Here is an 18,614-nt window from a genome sequence, read left to right on the forward strand (position 1 = left end):
AAATGCCGCCGTACTCGAGAATTTGGTGTGTGGTAAAAAAGATGTAACCATAAAAGACAATGCACTAGCTGTAGCATCAAAATACTTGAATGAAACCAATAATCGACAATCTCACACACACGAAAAAGTCATGGCAAAAAAGAAATGTTTCAACTTCACAAAATGTTCTAAAAGAACACAACAATTTTGCGTTGATTGCCAAAAATATTTTTGTTCTACATGTTTCCTTGATTTTTATAAATAATTTTATAAGTTTCAATTAAATCTAGTTGTCAGATTTTATCCAAAACATTTAAGTATAAAAAAAATTTGAATAAGGCGAGAAACAAAAAAAAATAAAAAAAAAAGTAAAAAAACAAGGCAAAAAACAAAAAAAAAGAAAATGTCTCTTTCTATTGTCGACCTCCCCGTGGTAAGAGATGGACAACGGTGATGTACCATCGCCGGCTAACAGGCATAACAATTAGAGAACCAAAAATCCCGTTGGTTCGGCCTTTTTATTTATTTGTTGCTCATTATTTTGAATATACAAATAAGTTTTTTTACAAATTCACGTAATTTTTTCTTCAAAACTATGCAGTTTAACTAAAAATTTATTAGAACAAAAATATCTTAGAATTAATCAGGGAATACTCTTGAATTTTTTCAAAATGTTTTTTCAACTTTTTTGAAATTTCATTTTTTGAATTTTTCAAAAATCAAAAATTGTTTCAAAACGTTTTGAAAAAATTTAAGAGTATTTCTTAGCCGACTTTAAGATATTTTTATTCTTATAAATTTTTTGCTAACACCTATACTTTCTGAGAAAAAAATTTATCAAGTTTAGAACAAAATTTTTTTATTTCGGCCGCCATTTTGCTTAGATGAAAAATTATTCAAATAAATGTCATCATCCTAACATTTAGTTCAGATATCGAGGACACCTTTCTAACCGGTTTTAGACCGATACAAAAATGTATAGGCTCCAGAAAATCAGTTTAAAAAAAAATTTTTTTTCAAAATCACGTTTTTTTTTTATTTTGATTTTTTAGAGGTTAGAAATCTTTTTTTCGACTTCTGATCATCACCATTCGAAAGAGCACCCTCGAAAACATAGGGTACGGTTAGTTTTAAGTTATTTGAGTTCGAATTCATTGCGAGGTAACAATTCAAACTCAAACTTAAAAAATGTGTCCTGTGGACGTTAACGGGTTAACCAGCCTTCAGTTGAGTCCTTAAAGAACTCTCCTGAAATTCCATCCTGTCCAACCGGTTTTCCTTTTTTTAATACTTTGATTGCCTTCTCCACCTCTCCTCTGATAATTTCTCTATTCATGACACTCAATTCGCTCCATTTCTTCGTCCCTTTGCCCTCATCTTTTAGCTCACTATCCTGCTCCTCAGGTTTTTCATTGTCCTTTCCAGTCACTTCTTTTATCATCAACAGATTTTCGCTCGCTTTCTCCTTTGGATTTAACTGCTTCAGCCATTCTTTCACCATGGTTCTTGTACCTTTTATGTTTCTTTTTTTCCTGAAACTTTTCAAGGTTTCCCAAGAGTCTCCTGTTGTTTTTCAGTCTTGTCTACTTTTCTTCAGCTATTTTCTTCTTCTTGATGTTATCTAGTTCCCTCAACCTTTTTCTCCCCTCGTTATACTCTTTTCTGTCTTTGTCCTCTTTTATTATCACGAAATTGTTTAGTTTATTCCAAACTAGGCTGTTTAATTCTTTGTATTCTTTGACTTTCCATTTTCTTCCATCTTCTGCTCTTCCTGTTTTATGTATTAGCCTTTTTTGTATATCTATTTTTCCCCCTATTTCCAAGGGAGTCCTTTTTATTCTCTCCCATCTTCCTTCTGAGGTTTTTGCGGAAAGTTTCACTTCTTTTCTTCCCAGCTCCTCTCTGTACTCATTTCTCTTTTTATCATCCTATACTAATGTTGAACACATCTTCTGCGCCTCTTCCTCTTCCTCCTCCTTCTCCTCATTTTCATCTAGATTTCTCTACTATGTTTTCAACTTAAACGTAATCGGTAGATTGTCGGATGTATGTCTTCTTTCCACTTCCATCTTCCTCACTAGGTCCCCTCTCTCATCCTGTTTCTCTATTAAGTAATCGAGTGTATAGTTGCATCCCTCTCCTATAAATGTTATTTGGCCTTCCCCGTATTTCTATTTCTTATTGTTCCCCCTATATCATTGCAGAATTCCAATAACTTATCACCTTTTCTGTTTCTCTTCTTATCCTGTGATTTTCTTGTCCTGTCTTTATCCTTCCCCTCTCTCCCTTCTCTCACTTTAGCGTTGAAGTCCCCTATCATTAAACAGGCTGTTACCACTTTCTCTCATTTCCTTAATCACTTTCTTTAGATCCTTTTTACGTTGTTTATCCCTTCGTTATAATATATTGCTACAATGTCATATCTTTCTTCTGCAACTTATCCCTTCTGCCACTATTCCATATTTTCATTTCTTCGTCCTGACGTTTGTTAATAACCGTTTCGTTGTACCAACCACGACCCCTCCACTTGCTCTTCATTATGCTTTCTATCTTTTCCTCCTCCAGCCACGTTTCCTGAGAAATTATTATGTCGTATTTTTTTATGTAATTCCATTCTTTCCATGTGTTTTCAATTCCTCCTATGTTACAGACTATTCCTGTTATCTTCTTTTCCTTCCTGTTTCTCTCCCCTCGTTTTAGTCTATTACCCTCTTCTTTTTGCTTTCATCATACCTCCTTCTCTTTCGCTCCATTCGTACCATATTCCCTCCCGTGTAATCTTCTGATAACGTGCCAGAGCTTTACTTTTCCTTGCTCTTTCTTCAATCTCCACCGTCTATATCCAATCCTATATTACCTTCTCTTTTGCCATTAGATCATCATCTAGCCATACTGCCTTTCCATTAAGTCTGTACCTATTTTTGAATATTTCCATTTTGTCCTGGATGTGCCAATCGTTAATACTACCCCTTCACTGGTTGTTTCAGCTTTGTAGATTTTTACAGGCACTTTCAGTAGATTCTCTCGATCCTCCTTATATCTCGTTGTTACTTCCTTCCCTCTCCAGTTCATCAGTCCCCTCACCAGTACGTTCTTTTTTCATGCAAACCTTTCCCTTCTCTCATATTCCAGTTCCACTATTGACATCTTGTCTGGTTTTGTCCTAAAGCTTTCTGTCCCTGGCACTTCCCATACCGGTATCTGCTCTCCTCGTTTACGAACATCCTTTCCTTCCAGCTTTCCTCTATATGCCATCTTCCTCTTCTTCCCTCTTCGTTGTCACTCTGCATGTTTCTCAACTCCCTGTTTATTTCTCTATCTCCTTTTTCGTTATCTACTTACCACCTTTTTGTTGTCACGCCTTCTTTTTCCCTCCCTCTTCTGTGCTGCTTCCACTGCTTTTATCTCTCAAGTTCCTCAATCCTTTTCTGAAATTTATCAATTTTAGCATCTTTTTTATAAACTTCTCCCCATACCTCTTCTAATCTAATCTTAACCTTAGTTCTTATCTATTAAACTTACAAGGAAGGTACCCCAACCCGTAATCACTGATTTTGATAATTCTAATATATGTTGTAGTACATTAAAAAATCAAGAGATAGGTATTTTTTATCGGCGGAAAAACATATTTAAGGGGTGAAATCCACCCTCAAAGTTCACCCCAAAAAAATTTTTTTCAAATAACTTTTCTTCTAGTCAATATTTTTTAGTAAAACAAAGTAGGTAATAATCCTTATAAAAAGTAAAACAAACTCTGGTGTGTTTGACTTTTGGGGGTTGCAACTCCAATTTTTAATACACAAAAAATTGATAAATTGTCATCATTTTCTGCAGTAAAAACTTTTAAAATAGTGTAATTATAACCAAATTTTTATATTTTGCAATGGTAGTCGATTCGATCAATCGATATGTTCGTGGTTCGGTAGACCGAACGCCTAAGAGAGAGAGAGAGGGGGCGCGCGAGAGTTTAATTTTTCCAAATAGTTTTCCACTGTGTTCCTGCCGTTTTGCCGATCAAAAATTGTTTTCTGGATTTTTTTTGATACATGCCCAAGTGGTCGCAAGCAGTAAACACAGCAGTAGAGAACAGCAGCATAGAGTGAGCGCAACAGTCACCGATCTTCAAGACCGAGGCATCAGCTGGTTCCATAGGAGCACCAAAAATAATTTGCTTCAACAATTACGGCTGATCACCGTAATTGCACGGTAGATGCACCTCCCTTTTCTACGTTTCAAAATACTGGCGATAATATTTTGTCAATCGCGCGCGATAATGAAAATTAGAAATTTTGATATTAAAGTTATTTAAAAGCAAATTTTTTAATTTTTACTGCTTTATAGATATTATTATAATAAAAATATTCTAAAAGCACATTTAAAGGGCAAAATCTACTCTCAAAGTTCACCTTCAAAAACAGGTTTTTTTTAAATAACTTTTTTCTTAATCAATATTTTTTAGTAAAACCTAGTGGGTAATATTCCTTATCGAAAGTATAACAGATTTAGATCACATTGACTTTTGGGGGTTGCAACCTCTATTTTTGATAGGTGAAAAATTCAAAAATTGACATGAATTTTCGCAGTGGGAAAATAGTTTAATTTTAAGCAGATGTTTATGTTTTGGAAGAAAATAGAGGTAAACAGTTTCTTTGTTGTTAATTAAATTATAAGCATTGCAACTCTCGCTTCTAATGAAAATAAACTGGAGAACTTTATATGAATTTCTATTATAACCCTTTATGGTGAAAAATCTTACTTTTATATAGAATCGATAAAAAGAGAAAATTATATTTATTCTATATTACCTTACATGACTCTACTTTTAACTCATTTGTCTTTGTACCAATTTTTTAAAAGAGTGCTGCATACTTACTAATATAAACTTTTAGAAAATTTAATACAACTTAGAAGGAACGGTTTTTTAACATTTTTTATTTTTGTAAAGTCTGAACAGTAATGATACTCATCAAAAAATGATTGAACGATTGGGACTTTTTACACTAGCCAAAATGTATAATTGCAGCATTTTGACAGTCTTCGATTTTGCATTTTGAACTACAAGAATCTCCGAAACTGAAATCAATCGGATTATCAAATGTTTTCGGTTTTTCTTCGAGATATCCACTTTTAAACCAAGAATATTTAAAAAGATTTAAATATCTTGGTGACAAAAATTCGTTATGAACCAATGACTGAAGCCTAATGTTATTTCTCGAATCTAAATTCATATCGTAATCCATTAAAATAACGTTATCTGAAAAACGTCGATTCACATTTTTCCACACTCGAAATCCATATACATCTAATGGTTGAATTTTTCCTGTAGTTCCAGTTGGAATTTTCATAACATTAACGATCTTATTTTCTGGTCTAGTTTCTTCAATTACTTTTTCGCAGTGATCACTCCAAGAATCTAACAGCAATATACTGGTAGGACCAACATTTGGATGAAAAATGTTCTTCAACCAAATTTTAAAAAGATCTGCAATAAAAGAATTTGTTCAACATTTTTCTACCAGTATTCTGTTATTTTTAAATTATATTCAATTATTACTTACCTGAAGTCAATTTTCCAGATTTAGATGCTTCTACGTATACATTTTGAGGTTTGAACAATTTGTATTATACAATTGGTCCAAACTGGCCAGATTGTTCCTTTAAAACTAAAAAGAGAGGTGACAAGTTTTTCTTCACCTGATATTAGAGGTTGTATAGTATAGCTGTGTGTCTTTGATGATACCGATTGTACTAGACATTGAATCTCACTTTCGCCTTCCACCGCAAGTGTCCTTCCAGAGTGGATTTCCAATTGGAATCCACTTTGATCTGTATTATATGTATTATGAATTCCAATTTCTTGAATAGCATTCTTCATATTGGTAACAAATGTAAGAGCTTGTTTCTCTAGTTCTGCACTGCGAGTACTTTCAAAAATTTTTCGAGTAACGAATTTGTTAATTTTTCTTGATTTCTTTCTGTAAACAACTTCTGTGAGCAATTTTAAATCTTGATAACCAATGTTTTGAAGCTTTGAGCCTAAAATCTTCAAACTCTAGATCCTTTTTTGCGTGTAATACTCAACGACGCAAATCTTGATCATGCACAATAAAACCAGCGTCAACAGCAGTTTTAAAAGTTTGTAATACATAATCACAAATTCGGGTAATTTTTTTTTCTGTATGTACCACCTTGGTTGACTGTGTGAGCCCAACGCCTAAGCTGACTGATAGAAGATAGCTTTTTGAATTTACTTTTCACACTCTCAAGACTCAAATTTTTTCTTTTCCCACTTCGCCAATAATTCACTGCTCTTTCTTTATAATCAAAAAATAAATCTTCTCTATCTTCTTTACACTAATTTGTTGCAAATTCTACAGGAGGAGGAAAATGATGCATCATATCGTCCTCGATAATTTGTGCACCAGGATCCTTGTATTCCTCCTGGAAATCTAACGTTTCTTATAAAATTATTTTTAAATCGTGAAATTCGTCCATTGAATTCATTAAAATATTTTTTATGTTTACCTATAACTGATTTTCTCGATAAGTAGTTGGGCTATTAATCGGTAATTCCAATGTTTGAAAGTATACCAGCAATAAATTGATTACGTTTAAAGGATTGACTCTCATCGTGAATACTGCAATTGCATTAATTACTTTTGTGAATAGACTGTGTTAATGGAATGAAAAATAAACATTTGAAATTTCTTATCTCTTTGATAAAACAGAAATTAAGAATAAATTATTTTATGAATTTTAATTTGAAACTATTGAAGAAATTATTTAACTCCCCGAATCACGTTCGTCCAGTAAAGACATGAAATACAAATTGATATCTTAAGTTTACAAAAACTTGTACGATAAATAAAGACAGATAACAAATTTCATTTTATTGTATTTTTATCTTGTTTTCTTAATTGTAAGTATTTTCAACTCTCACTTTCAGCTTATAAATAAAATTAAAAAATTTAATAACATCATTTCAATTAGTTCAGTTTTGATATTTATTTTCTGTATGTTAAATTAAATTTGATAATTGAAAGACCTTACTCTTTTATACATAAACATTTTATCACACTATAATATTCTACATTAGTAATAAACAAACGAATGTTATTTCCTTCATTATTATTCCATTATTATTCCATATCTATTCAAAATTTAAAACTTGACCACTCGCGTTTGAAAAAGTTAAAATAATATTATAATAATAATTAAATTATTCACTTTTTTCTAACATTTTTATTATGGCGACAGCCATCGAGTACTGAAAATTAGAAAATTTATTTAAAACTCTCGCATTCTCTATTCATTAGTTACTAATTTTTATTAATAAGAGTAGTTTTACCCTCTCCATTTATTTGTTATTGATAATTCAGAAATTGAATGTGATGTTCGTAACACTTATAAATAATAATTCGTACTCTCGTGGTCTAGTTGCGTTTATGAGTAACAATTCGTTTCTTATAAAATTACTCTAATTGTCAATAAAATAAATTGATAAATCAAATATATGCGAATATGAGTAAAGTTCTAAGGAAAGTTAGACTATGCCCTAGTTTCTTATGGTGTGAATTGTCCTATAAGCAGAGCTAAAGTCTTCCTTGTAGAGGATATAATTCGGCCCAAGTTTCTTATAGCGCGAGGTGTTCTATAAGTAGAGCTCGAACTATAGGAAAGGAAAGGTCTTGCTCAGTTAATTACAATGAGAGAAAGAACTTAGGTATTAGCTAAGTTTATTCAATCTCATGCGCTCACTTTGCAAGGCTAGAAGTGAATACCAGCCTGCGCAATAATGGGCGTATTTATACACAGATTTTCCCGCCTATTTTCGCAGTAGTGTTCTCTTCGAGAAGTTTTCCAATTTTTGAGAAACATTCGCGAATTTTGAGAAATGAATTTTCTTAATTTACAAGTAAATCAACATCAATATTAAACTTTCAATACATGTAAATTTTACAAAGTTAGTTATTGGTCGATTGAGTGTAATTTACAATTATCACACATAGTATCGTCCAAAGTCATTAACTAATAAAGTTAATTAATGCAATATTACAATATTTACAATAGAACAATATTAAATTTTTACATAACTTTATTAATTTTAGAAGTAATTTCTAAAAAGAAATATTCAAATTAGTTAATAACATTTGAATTATAACAAATTTTCATATTTGTAACGGTTTTCTCTATAATCTTATAACGCAATTACTAAATTAATTATCTAATATTTATAAATTACAAAGCTATCATTATTATGTATAAAATTAAAGCTTTCGTTCTATATACAACTTACTGTTTAAATAAATTATTTATTATTTATTTATTAATAGCAGTTATTATTAGGTTGTTATTAATGAAACCAGTTCTTACTCATGTTCTTTAGATATTTATTTTGAATATGGACTATTTACATTTTTCTAATAATTCATATTTATAGTGTAATAAACAAATTAACTTTAAATATTAAAATTCTTTATTATTTAATAATTAAACGCAATTCGTATTATTATATTCTAAATCTATGTACTAAAATCTATATAAGAAATACTTTGTTATTTCAAAATTACGTCTAATTAACGTATTTTATTCAAATAACAAAAATCATTAAATCTATATCTATCACTTTGTGACGTCACGCTCCTTATATGGTTATGAAATTAGACTCTTGTACTAAGACAATCGAATAATAGGCGATGTGGCGCCGTTTAAGATGCTAATTTGTGTAAACAGATAGATGAGTTTGACGGGTTGCAGTGATTCAGTGAAATAATAAACTAGCTCATAGGTAGGACCGTTACATGAAGGATTCTATTTTTTTATTTTCTTTCAAAACAACTTTAATATCAAAATTTCTAATTTTCATTAATAGGGGTGGCTTTACCCTCTAAAAATATTTTTTATTAAAAATTCTGGAAAACATAAAATTATTTCTTCTATTTTCTTTATAAATATAAAAATTTGGTTATAATTACACTATTTTAAAAGTTTTTACTGCAGAAAATGTCAATTTTTCAATTTATCGCGTATTAAAAATAGGGGTTGCAACCTTCAAAAGTCAAACATACCAGAGTTTGTTTTACTTATTATAAAGATTATTACCCACTTTGTTTTACTAAAAAGTATTGACTAGAAGAAAAGTTATTAGAAAAAAATGTTTTTGGGGGTGAACTTTGAGGGTGGATTTCATCCCCTGATAAAAAAATACCAATCTCTTGCTTTTTTAATGTACTACAACATATACAAGAATTATTAAAATCGGTATGTTCGAGTTGGGATACCTTACATGTTAGTTCTTCTCTATGCTTCCGTTCTCTATTTTCTATAATACCTTCCAGTAGTCTTACCTTTCTCTTAATCTCACTCATGAATTATTTCATTTCCTTTCACGCGCCTTTCAGTACGATCGCGCGAATAAATTAAATAAACGGTATTCACCCCGTTACACTGTTTTTCTTATAATCTTCGCCAAAAAAAGTTCTAATAGTTCAAATTATCAGCAAATCAATAAATTTTTATTGCTATCGATATTTATTAATTAAGGGAGTATGGTACGTACGTAACTAGTTAGTTGAGAAAACTGATCGACTTTCGTTGAATCGCGTAAGAGCAATCATAAATTTGGCAACGTTGTATACATGTTCCGCTCTCCGCTATTACCACGTGTTATTTACGGTGTACGCTCTAACCTAAATTATAGCTCGATTACAGTTGGATATGAGTGACAATAACAACAAGAAAAAAGTTGAAAAATGGTTTTGGGGAAAGAAGAAAGTGACCAAAAAAGTTTACGATTTCAGATGCAAACACGCGATTTTTATATCAAAACTACCACAGAAATGTAAAGTACAAGCGCGCACGTCGTTTGAAAATTCGCGCGTAGCTGAGAGCACGCGTGAGACATGCGTCGTTGACGTGTTGTCATTGCGCTCCTAATCACCAATTTACGATTGAAATTGTTCCTACTAATCACCAATTTACGATTAAAATTGTTCAATTGCTCTGGTTAAAGCTTCCTGAAGATGATTTTGAATGTACCAATCGATTCAAGAATTTTTTTCACACGTTCCAGAATTTTTTTAGACTTTTCTAATTTTTTTATATGTTTATAAACGCAGAAGTGCTTTTTTTCCATAAGAGCATATGTTAATTTCAATAATTAATTACTCCCGTTTGAAGTTCCTGAGAATCGCGAAATTTGAACAGGGCATTCAGTGCACTGTGACGGTAAACGTCTTATTAGCGCTAACAGCCCGACCATATGGCTGCCTGCGAGGGCAGCACCTACCAGTTGGGGAAAATGTAATAAGGGAATTCGGCACGAGACGAGACGGAACGCGCGCGTATGAAAATGAACCAGTCGAGGATTAGAACCCGCACACTCAGCTGCTGCTAGTGACAATTAGAGTTTTTCCTGAGTTTTCCTGAGTGTCAAGACGAGCTGATAAGGAGCGACAGGAGCTGTGCGTTCGCCTGACTGAGACGAGTGCGTGCAAGTGTGCATGAGTGCGGGGTTTCGCCATCGAGGGCGAAACCGAAAGCGTGAACCGCTTGGTCACAGACGCGGACTTCCCCGAGACTTAATCACGAACTTTTTCTCTCGTTCTCCATGCGACTGCTAATAAGGTAAGCTGACCAGCTTAATTTCGCGATTGCTATAATTGCTATGAACTAATCTTTCGTATTCCATAAGAAGCGTGCATGTATTAACTAGGCGAACAAAGAACGGCGACCGATTCGACACTGCATGTTATTGTCGCGCGCGCGCTTTGGAAACATAAACACGCGGTCCTAATGCATTGTAGAGATAAGAGGAAATAAACGATTTCGCATGTGATATTGTCTGTAATTTCGATATTATGATTTCGCGCTAGTAGAAAGTTGGTTGACTGATGCCCGTTCCCTCCTGCTCTCCGGTTTTCGAATTTGAACGTTTAGGTAATCCTGCGCGCTCTTCGATGCAATCGCGCGCATAATTAAATAGACGGATAACCACCCCGTTACAGCACTTAAATAGACATTTCCTCAAAGTTTCAAACGATTCTCATTTTTTTATCTCTTAGGTACCATACTCCCTTAACCAAGAAACGAATAAAATACTAACAGTTTTCTAACAGTCGAAAATTTCATATATTTTTTTAAATCAAAATTATATCCTCTCAAATATCAAACAATTCGTCTAAACATGTCTCTACAATTTTATCAGAATCATGATGAAGAATTTTCAAAGGATATGGAAGTTGACCAAAATGAAATACAGTTAAAATATACAAATGAATCAGCTTTGGCTTTGTATTTTGAGATAAATTTAAACATGGAAACATAAGTATTGATTACAACTGATTGTCGAATAAAAGATTTAACTTTTTATCATCATACCCATTTCTTCAAAAAGCAATGGCGGATGTTTTATTTGAGCAAATAAAGTACTCTGACTGGAGTTGCGAAGAGTTAATTGTCGTTGAATTATATGTCACAACTGGATTTGACAGTTCTTTTGGTCATCTTAATCCGCACCAAATATATGATGATATTACTAATATACGAGGGTGGTCCGATAAGTACTTAATCTAAAAAAGAAAAATGAAAATTTTAGAAAAGTGGGGTTTTATTTATGAACATTGTCTCCTTTTAGTTCGATACACCTGGCCCAGCGATGCTCCAACTTCTTTAACCCATCTGAAAAATACGTTTCCTCGAGGTCTTAAAAGTAGGCTTCCGTGGCAGCGATTACCTCCTCATTCGACTCAAATTTCTGCCCGGCGAGTGAATTTTTCAAGTTTGGAAACAAAAATAAGTCGCACGGGGCCAAATCTGGAGAATACGGTGGATGGAGCAGCAGTTCGTAGCCTGATTCGACCAATTTGGCCATGGCGACGGTGGAGGTGTAAGCCGGTGCATTGTCATGATGGAAGAGCACTTTTTTCTTCACCAAATGGGGCCGTTTTTTCTGCAATTCGACGTCGAATCGGGCCAATCATTTGGCATAGTACGGCCCTGTGACCATTTTGCCCGTGTCCAGGTAGTCGATGTAGATCGCATCTTGTGAATCCCAGAAAACGGTGGCCATCACCCTTCCGGCCGATGGGTTGTCTTCGCCTTCTTCGGAGCACTTTCGCCGGGTAAAGTCCACTGTTTCGACTGTTCCTTGGTCTCTGGTGTATATCAGTGGATCCATGTTTCGTCGACGGTCACGAAATGACGCCGAAACTCCTTCGGATTGCGCTTAAACAGCGTCAGACATTGCTCTGAAGTTGTCTTACGGTTGCGCTTGTTCTCCGGAGTGAGCAAACGCAGCACCCATCGCGCCGACAGCTCTCTCATGCCTAAAATTTCATGCAGGAAATGACCCACGCGGTATTTTGGAATGCCTACGATCTCAGCTATCTCGCGTACATTCAATAGTCGATCTGCCAATACAAGATCGTGAATTTTTGTCACGTTATCCTCCGTGGTAGTTTCGGAGCACCTGGGCGTGGCTCATAAAAAACCGACATGCAGCCACGTTGAAACTCGTTAAACCAATTTTTGACGGTCGCCATCGAAGGAGGAGAGTCACCGTACACAGCATCCAAGCGCTTTTTGATTTCGCTGCGCGACTTCCCTTCCAAAAACAAGAATCGAATAATCGACCGATACTGCTCTTTTTACATTTTTCTAACACGCCCGCTTCCACACACGGTCATAACAGAACTATTGAGTCCAATTCGGCTGAAATTTTGACAGTAACCATCGATAAAGTTGTACTATATGGTAGTATATTTCTCTTGCGAGAGTGGCGCCATCGGGCGGTGAGGCTAAGTACTTATCGGACCACCCTCGTATAAACAGTAATCCTCAATAAAGCTTGTTAGTGATCAGCTGTATAATTCAAAAACTTGTAGGATCAAAAGTACATATCAAAACGTAAAATTTCATGATATATCAAAAAAAAAATTTAATTAAAAAAATGTTCACTCTAGTATCTTAGGATATAATTCTGTAAAACTGGAATCCATAGATTTAAAAATACCTTCCTACCAGAATTTCAAAGTTATTCATTTTTACATTCCCTATTGAAAAAGATGACGTTATTTTATGACGTTATAAATAACGTTATAAAATAACATTATTTTATAACGTTATTCGACGTGTTACGAATTGGAACAAAAATAACGTTATTTTTCTAAACCTCGCGCCGAATGAAATAACGTTATTTCTCAAAATAACGTCATTTTCTTTACCAAAATCAAAATTGTACTGAATGCGATAACGTTATTTCTCAACAAAATAACGTAATTGTCTGCGAAGAATGTCATTTTTAAAATGAAATAACGTTATTTGCATCCCCGTTAAAATTTCCAAAATAACGTTATTGTTTGCGTTATCCCAGAATTTAACGTTATTAATCATTTATAACGTCATTTTTACCCCCGTAAAATTTACAGAAATAACGTTATTGTGCTGATTCAATAACGTTATTTCTAGGACTTAACGTTATTTTAAGTGATAACGTTATTTTTCACCATAAGTTTTAGAAATAACGTTATTGTGACGATCCAATAACGTTATCCCCTTTAATCAATATTTTTTTTACTACAGTGGAGATTTTTGTAAGATGAGGTATATATAATTTCGTAATTTTATTTTTCAGATATTTTATACATTTAAAATTACATATTTCATACAATGTATATTTACATATTTCATATATCATTAAAAAACAGAAGATAATATTCAATAAGAGTGCATATTTGGCACTGGACATAAGTATCTTTCATTATGACAATTCATATATACGCAAATTTTATCTATGTTATTAGTATTTATAGCGGTTAGTTCTTCACTAATAGCTACTACTCTTTTTATTTGGAATTGATCGAATTCATTATCGTCAATAATCTCTACAACATCTACATTTTTACATACAGTATATTCTTGCTCGGTTATTCTATCTATGATATAAAAAACAATTTGTATGAAATGATTATCAGTCGTTATTGCAAAGGAATTGTTTGTACGTAACCGTACAGTATTACAAGATAAGAATGTACAACCCGATTTAATTAATTTTTTATAAATAATAGCTGCATTTGATAGATTCAGTAATCTTGTCCACTCGGGCGTAGGACGAGAAAATACACCAAAATATCTCCCAACATTTGTTGTCAATACTTTCGTACATTCCTTTGTTTCTAAATATTTAACATAGTCAATTACTGGTGAATCAGGATAGTTTTCTAATATGAATTTCGTTAAAATTCGATCGCTTCTGTTCATACCAATCATTCTACATATTTGATATTGAACACCTTTTGCAGAATTTACCATTTTCACAATTTCCCCATTGCCGTTCTCAAACCCGTAGCCAGAGTGGTAATATAATGACCCCCAATTGATAGTGGATTGAACTGCATGTAATAACTGGTGAACATTGTATGTCATTGAGCTTCTTCCGTAATAAAATTCAGTTAACGCTACAAACAGTGTTAATAAACGATGCGCTTCGCGTAATTGTTCTCGAGTTATATTATCTCGAAGTAATATGTAATAAGCTCTTACAAAATAAGACCAATGTGTCGCGTAGACTCTCATTCGAGGAATCATTAAAAGCACGACCATACTGAAATACAAAATCCAATTTTGAAATTCTTTTGCTTTCCAATATTTTCGATCTTTTATGGAACGAGAGTTTCTCATAAGTTTGCTAGGAACAGTTATATTTCTTAACACCGCATCAATGCGGTCGATTTCTGCATTAGTTAATGAATAAGGCATATTACTAGTATCAAACCAATATTTAGCGAATTGCTTGCCTATGCCCAAATCCATAAAATGCATAGGATCGGGCACAAAACCAGAAATGATATTAAAATGTGTTAAGCGAGTAAGAACTGATTCATTAACAACGCCATTGATAGCTTGCCCAAATTCTACGGCCAGGCGAGCATCTCGCAAAGTATCCGCATGGTTTCTGTCTTCGATTGCTTCATCTAATGATATATATTTAACGCTGCCGCCTCGACCTACTGCTATGTAATAACCGGGATGTAAACACCAGTTGCACCCAAAATATCCATTAAATTGAACAATTCCTTGCATGGGGGCACGAGCTACAGAATCATCGCAAGAACATATGCTATATACATAAATAGTATGAAGTGTGCCTCGTATGTTACATGTTATACCTTCATCCGAAAATACATTCATTCTATTAACGAATGGTTCCAAAAACATGTTCATGTTTGGTTTGTTTCGTCCAAACCATAGACCACATACAATCGGTTTTGCGGTTCTTAATTTAAAAGGTAATTCATTTATTATTATTTGGATCGGCCAAATGGAGAAATTGGAGCTTTCAAAGACAGGAGAACCATCACAGTTGAATGTCACAGTTACAAATTGATTTTTCCGGTCATCGGGCAGAGAGTTTCTTAATCGTTTGTATAACAAACCATTGTGGAATTCATTCAAATGAGCCGCGTTGTCAGCACGTGCTTCAACTACAGACTGATAATATAACCAATTCTCTTCAACGTAATGCCTTATTTCCTCTTCCGGATTTATTATGCAGAAAAAGTCTCTATACGTAGGGTCGGTTACAGAAAATTCTAAATTACAAGGATCACAACGTGCATTCGGATCCTGTTCCCGATGAAATTGTCTAACATAACCCTTACAGTTAGGACATAGGGCATGATAATCTATATTATTTTCAAAGTTGAATAATTTATTAACTGAATATCGCGATTGAGGTAAAATATTGTTATTAAAAAATATGTTCAACATTTTAAATAAATCTGCTATTGCAGATTGTGACAGCTTATGGACTAGGGAAAATTTTAAGACTCCCAAAAATATTTCTGCTTTAGTAATGTTCACGCGAACATTGAGAGCCTCATTTGCATCGTCATCGTGTAGCATCTCCTCCAAAGGATTTTCTCTCACATTCAAATTCACCTGGAAAATAGGTTCGTATTCTGCCCAATCTTCATCGCTAGCTAACTCATCATCCTGCTCATGAAGAAGTTGCTCACGTATATTTATCCTTGCGTCATCCTTGATAACAATAAATATTATATTAGCCGTTGAACGCTAAATATTCAAGGTAGCTTTATACCTCGATTTCTATTTTTTTATATATCAATCAAATTGTTTTAATTTTTGAACATATATTATGTGTGAAAAAAATAAAATTTTTGCAATGAACTCAATATTTTCATTTTTTTTAAATAGATTTTAAAAGGATTTTTAGATACTTTTTCAAGTTCAAAATGAGCATTGCTTCCAATATTTTTCATGAAAGTGACTATAGGGTTTCATTTGGTTCGATAAGCGACACATAATAAAGGGTACCTAATATATAAATATTTCAAAAACAAAAAAACAAAAATAATTCCATTTAATTTACAGCATAAATTGTCAAAATAAAAATAATCTCTATTGAAAAGATCAATTTTTCAGATTTTTTGGTTGAACACATTGTACGATTTTTTCCTCATTTTTATAGTTTTAATAATCAAGAAGATTATTAATAAAAAAAAAAACGTGATTTTTTGGTACTATGCTAGAAGAAATTGAGATAAGATATAAATATTGATATTAATTTTGAAGATTTGTATTAGCTAATGAAATTAAATCATTTATATTACTAGTTATAATATAATAGATTCATTGTAATAGTTGTATGGAAAATTGATTGAAAAACAAGGCAACATGCAACCTAAACCTCTTACGGCGTCATCTTTTTTTCATGGAAAACATTTTATTTTATATTCGTATATTCATACCGTGATTTTCCATAATTTTTAAATAATAATTTCCAGTATTCATTTTTTGATTCATTATAATTTTATTTGTTGCTAATTCTAATTTAGTCTAGAAATTCTTTTCGATATAGAAATTATTTAATAATGATTTAAATTGATTTTGAATACGAAATTAGATTTAATTTTAATTATTACATTTAAGCTCAGCTCAGTAAGATCTTCAGCTTATTAAATAATACTTCCGTCCTCTCATTTGACATCAAATACTATTTAGACAAACCAAATAATTATTTCATGCAAATAATAACGTGTATAGTTTCATTAAAAAATATGATAATATGTAACAGCAATGTCAATGCACACAGTGTATATATTTATTGTCTAAGTATAAATTGTATTATCTTTGTGTTAATAAGAAGCTATGAATTTAAAAAAATAAGTAATCTTGTATTGAAAATTCCATGCCATTATTAAATAATTTCAGTGTATAGAAAGGAAAGTTTTGGACGAAGGTAGAATTTGCAGTAAACAATTTTTTCCAAACAACAGTTAGCACTTTGCAGTGTACAATTACATAATAAAAAAAATAGTAAAAAAAGTTTTCTAGTTAAAAACGTGCATATTATTTTCAATTGACCTTGATTTAATACTCAAGTTTCAAAGAAAGATTATGTTAGTTGTCAAATTTTTAATTGCAAATAACTTCACAAATTTGTACATACAAGTTAATATTTTTTTCAGTTAAAATAAAATCAGTCTCATATATGCATATTGTCATTAATTGATTCACTCTACAACAAAGTGCAACGTTATTATTTCTATATCTATTAAATAATTCAATAAATAATAAAAACAAAATAAAAAATAATATTCGTGTATGAGTGTACACATGTAAATAAAGTTTGTGTTTATTGTGAATACAATTACATTGTTCACATTTTAGGTATAGAGGAGTAAAGGCATGGCATATATGGCACATGAACTTTCCCAGAACTTCAAGAAATGTTTAAAATTTTAAAGAAGCCACCGTCAATTAAATAAGTTAAGAATTGTATATTAGTAAAGCCATTGAACAAGCATAATTTTTCCATGGTGGTCTTAAGTACGTATGCCATGCCATGATAATACTTTTTGTATTCGCAATTAGTCAATTTCGTATACTTACATTAATGTCACTTGCAGATTCAGAACTTGTATTGTTATTCAATATGACAGATGACAAGCTTTCATCCTGTAAAAAATATATAAATATACGTACTTAGGAAAAAAATAATTATAGCTATAACACTGTAAATATTTTCTATTACGTACCTCATTTAAATTTGAAAGTAATTCATTATCTGTAACATTTGATATTGCTATAGACATTGCATTAGAGCCTAGAGATGAGTTGGAATGAGAGTCATCATCATTGAGATTAGAGTCATCACTATCAGAATTATTATTTACCCTCTGCAAAATGTTTGCAACTTGCTAGAAAAATTAAAAAAAAAATTATATTATAATATTGTTTATTTATAAAGCTATTACTATTATATTGCCAAGTTTCTGTACTTACTGCATAATTATTCCTCCATCTCTCATCATCAACACTGGAATCTGAAGAGCTTTGATCTCTTTCTCTCTCTCTTCTCCTTCGATTGTATCTTGTTGTTCTTGGCGTATTCAATGCTATATTAAATCTGTTCTTGTTATATCGATGTTCCATGGTTATCGTAACTGAAATATTCAATTAAATTCAGTTTATTAAAATAAAAATATTCTGTGAAACAATGAATAAATCTACAAACTGATATTTTGGTACTTACATCTTGATCTCACAGAACTAACACATATAAATAATAAAACGGGCGGGTAAATGATGCTAAACTAACTATAGAGATATAC

At 32.3% G+C, this 18,614-nt stretch overlaps 2 protein-coding genes across 2 annotated transcripts in view; both read right to left on the reverse strand.

Annotated features, from left to right (window-relative positions):
• LOC131675500 (T-complex protein 1 subunit gamma) overlaps positions 1-18,614 on the reverse strand; it is a 248,971-nt gene that overhangs the window by 185,416 nt on the left and 44,941 nt on the right. The window lies entirely within an intron of this gene.
• On the reverse strand, positions 13,652-18,440 carry LOC131675498 (uncharacterized). Its single transcript, XM_058954498.1, has 4 exons — positions 18,286-18,440; positions 18,039-18,200; positions 17,893-17,958; positions 13,652-16,017 (listed from the first exon to the last, which is right to left on the reverse strand). Exons 1-4 carry the CDS (start codon positions 18,433-18,435, stop codon positions 13,696-13,698), a joined length of 2,700 nt encoding a protein of 899 aa, XP_058810481.1. The 5' UTR covers positions 18,436-18,440; the 3' UTR covers positions 13,652-13,695.

The sequence above is a fragment of the Phymastichus coffea genome, unplaced genomic scaffold (assembly GCF_024137745.1).
Source record: "Phymastichus coffea isolate CEN01 unplaced genomic scaffold, Cenicafe_Pcof_1.1 PCOF00024, whole genome shotgun sequence".
Classification (NCBI taxonomy): Eukaryota; Metazoa; Arthropoda; class Insecta; order Hymenoptera; family Eulophidae; genus Phymastichus; species Phymastichus coffea.

Bases quoted from the DNA above. Each gene is read 5' to 3' on its own strand.
- LOC131675498 (XM_058954498.1), bottom strand. From the start codon at position 18,435: ATGGAACATCGATATAACAAGAACAGATTTAATATAGCATTGAATACG. The intron at 18,201-18,285 runs GTAAGTACAGAA...TAATTTTTCTAG, and splicing joins GATGGAGGAATAATTATGCA to CAAGTTGCAAACATTTTGCA. The intron at 16,018-17,892 runs GTAAGTATACGA...ATTGTTATCAAG, and splicing joins AATCTGCAAGTGACATTAAT to GATGACGCAAGGATAAATAT.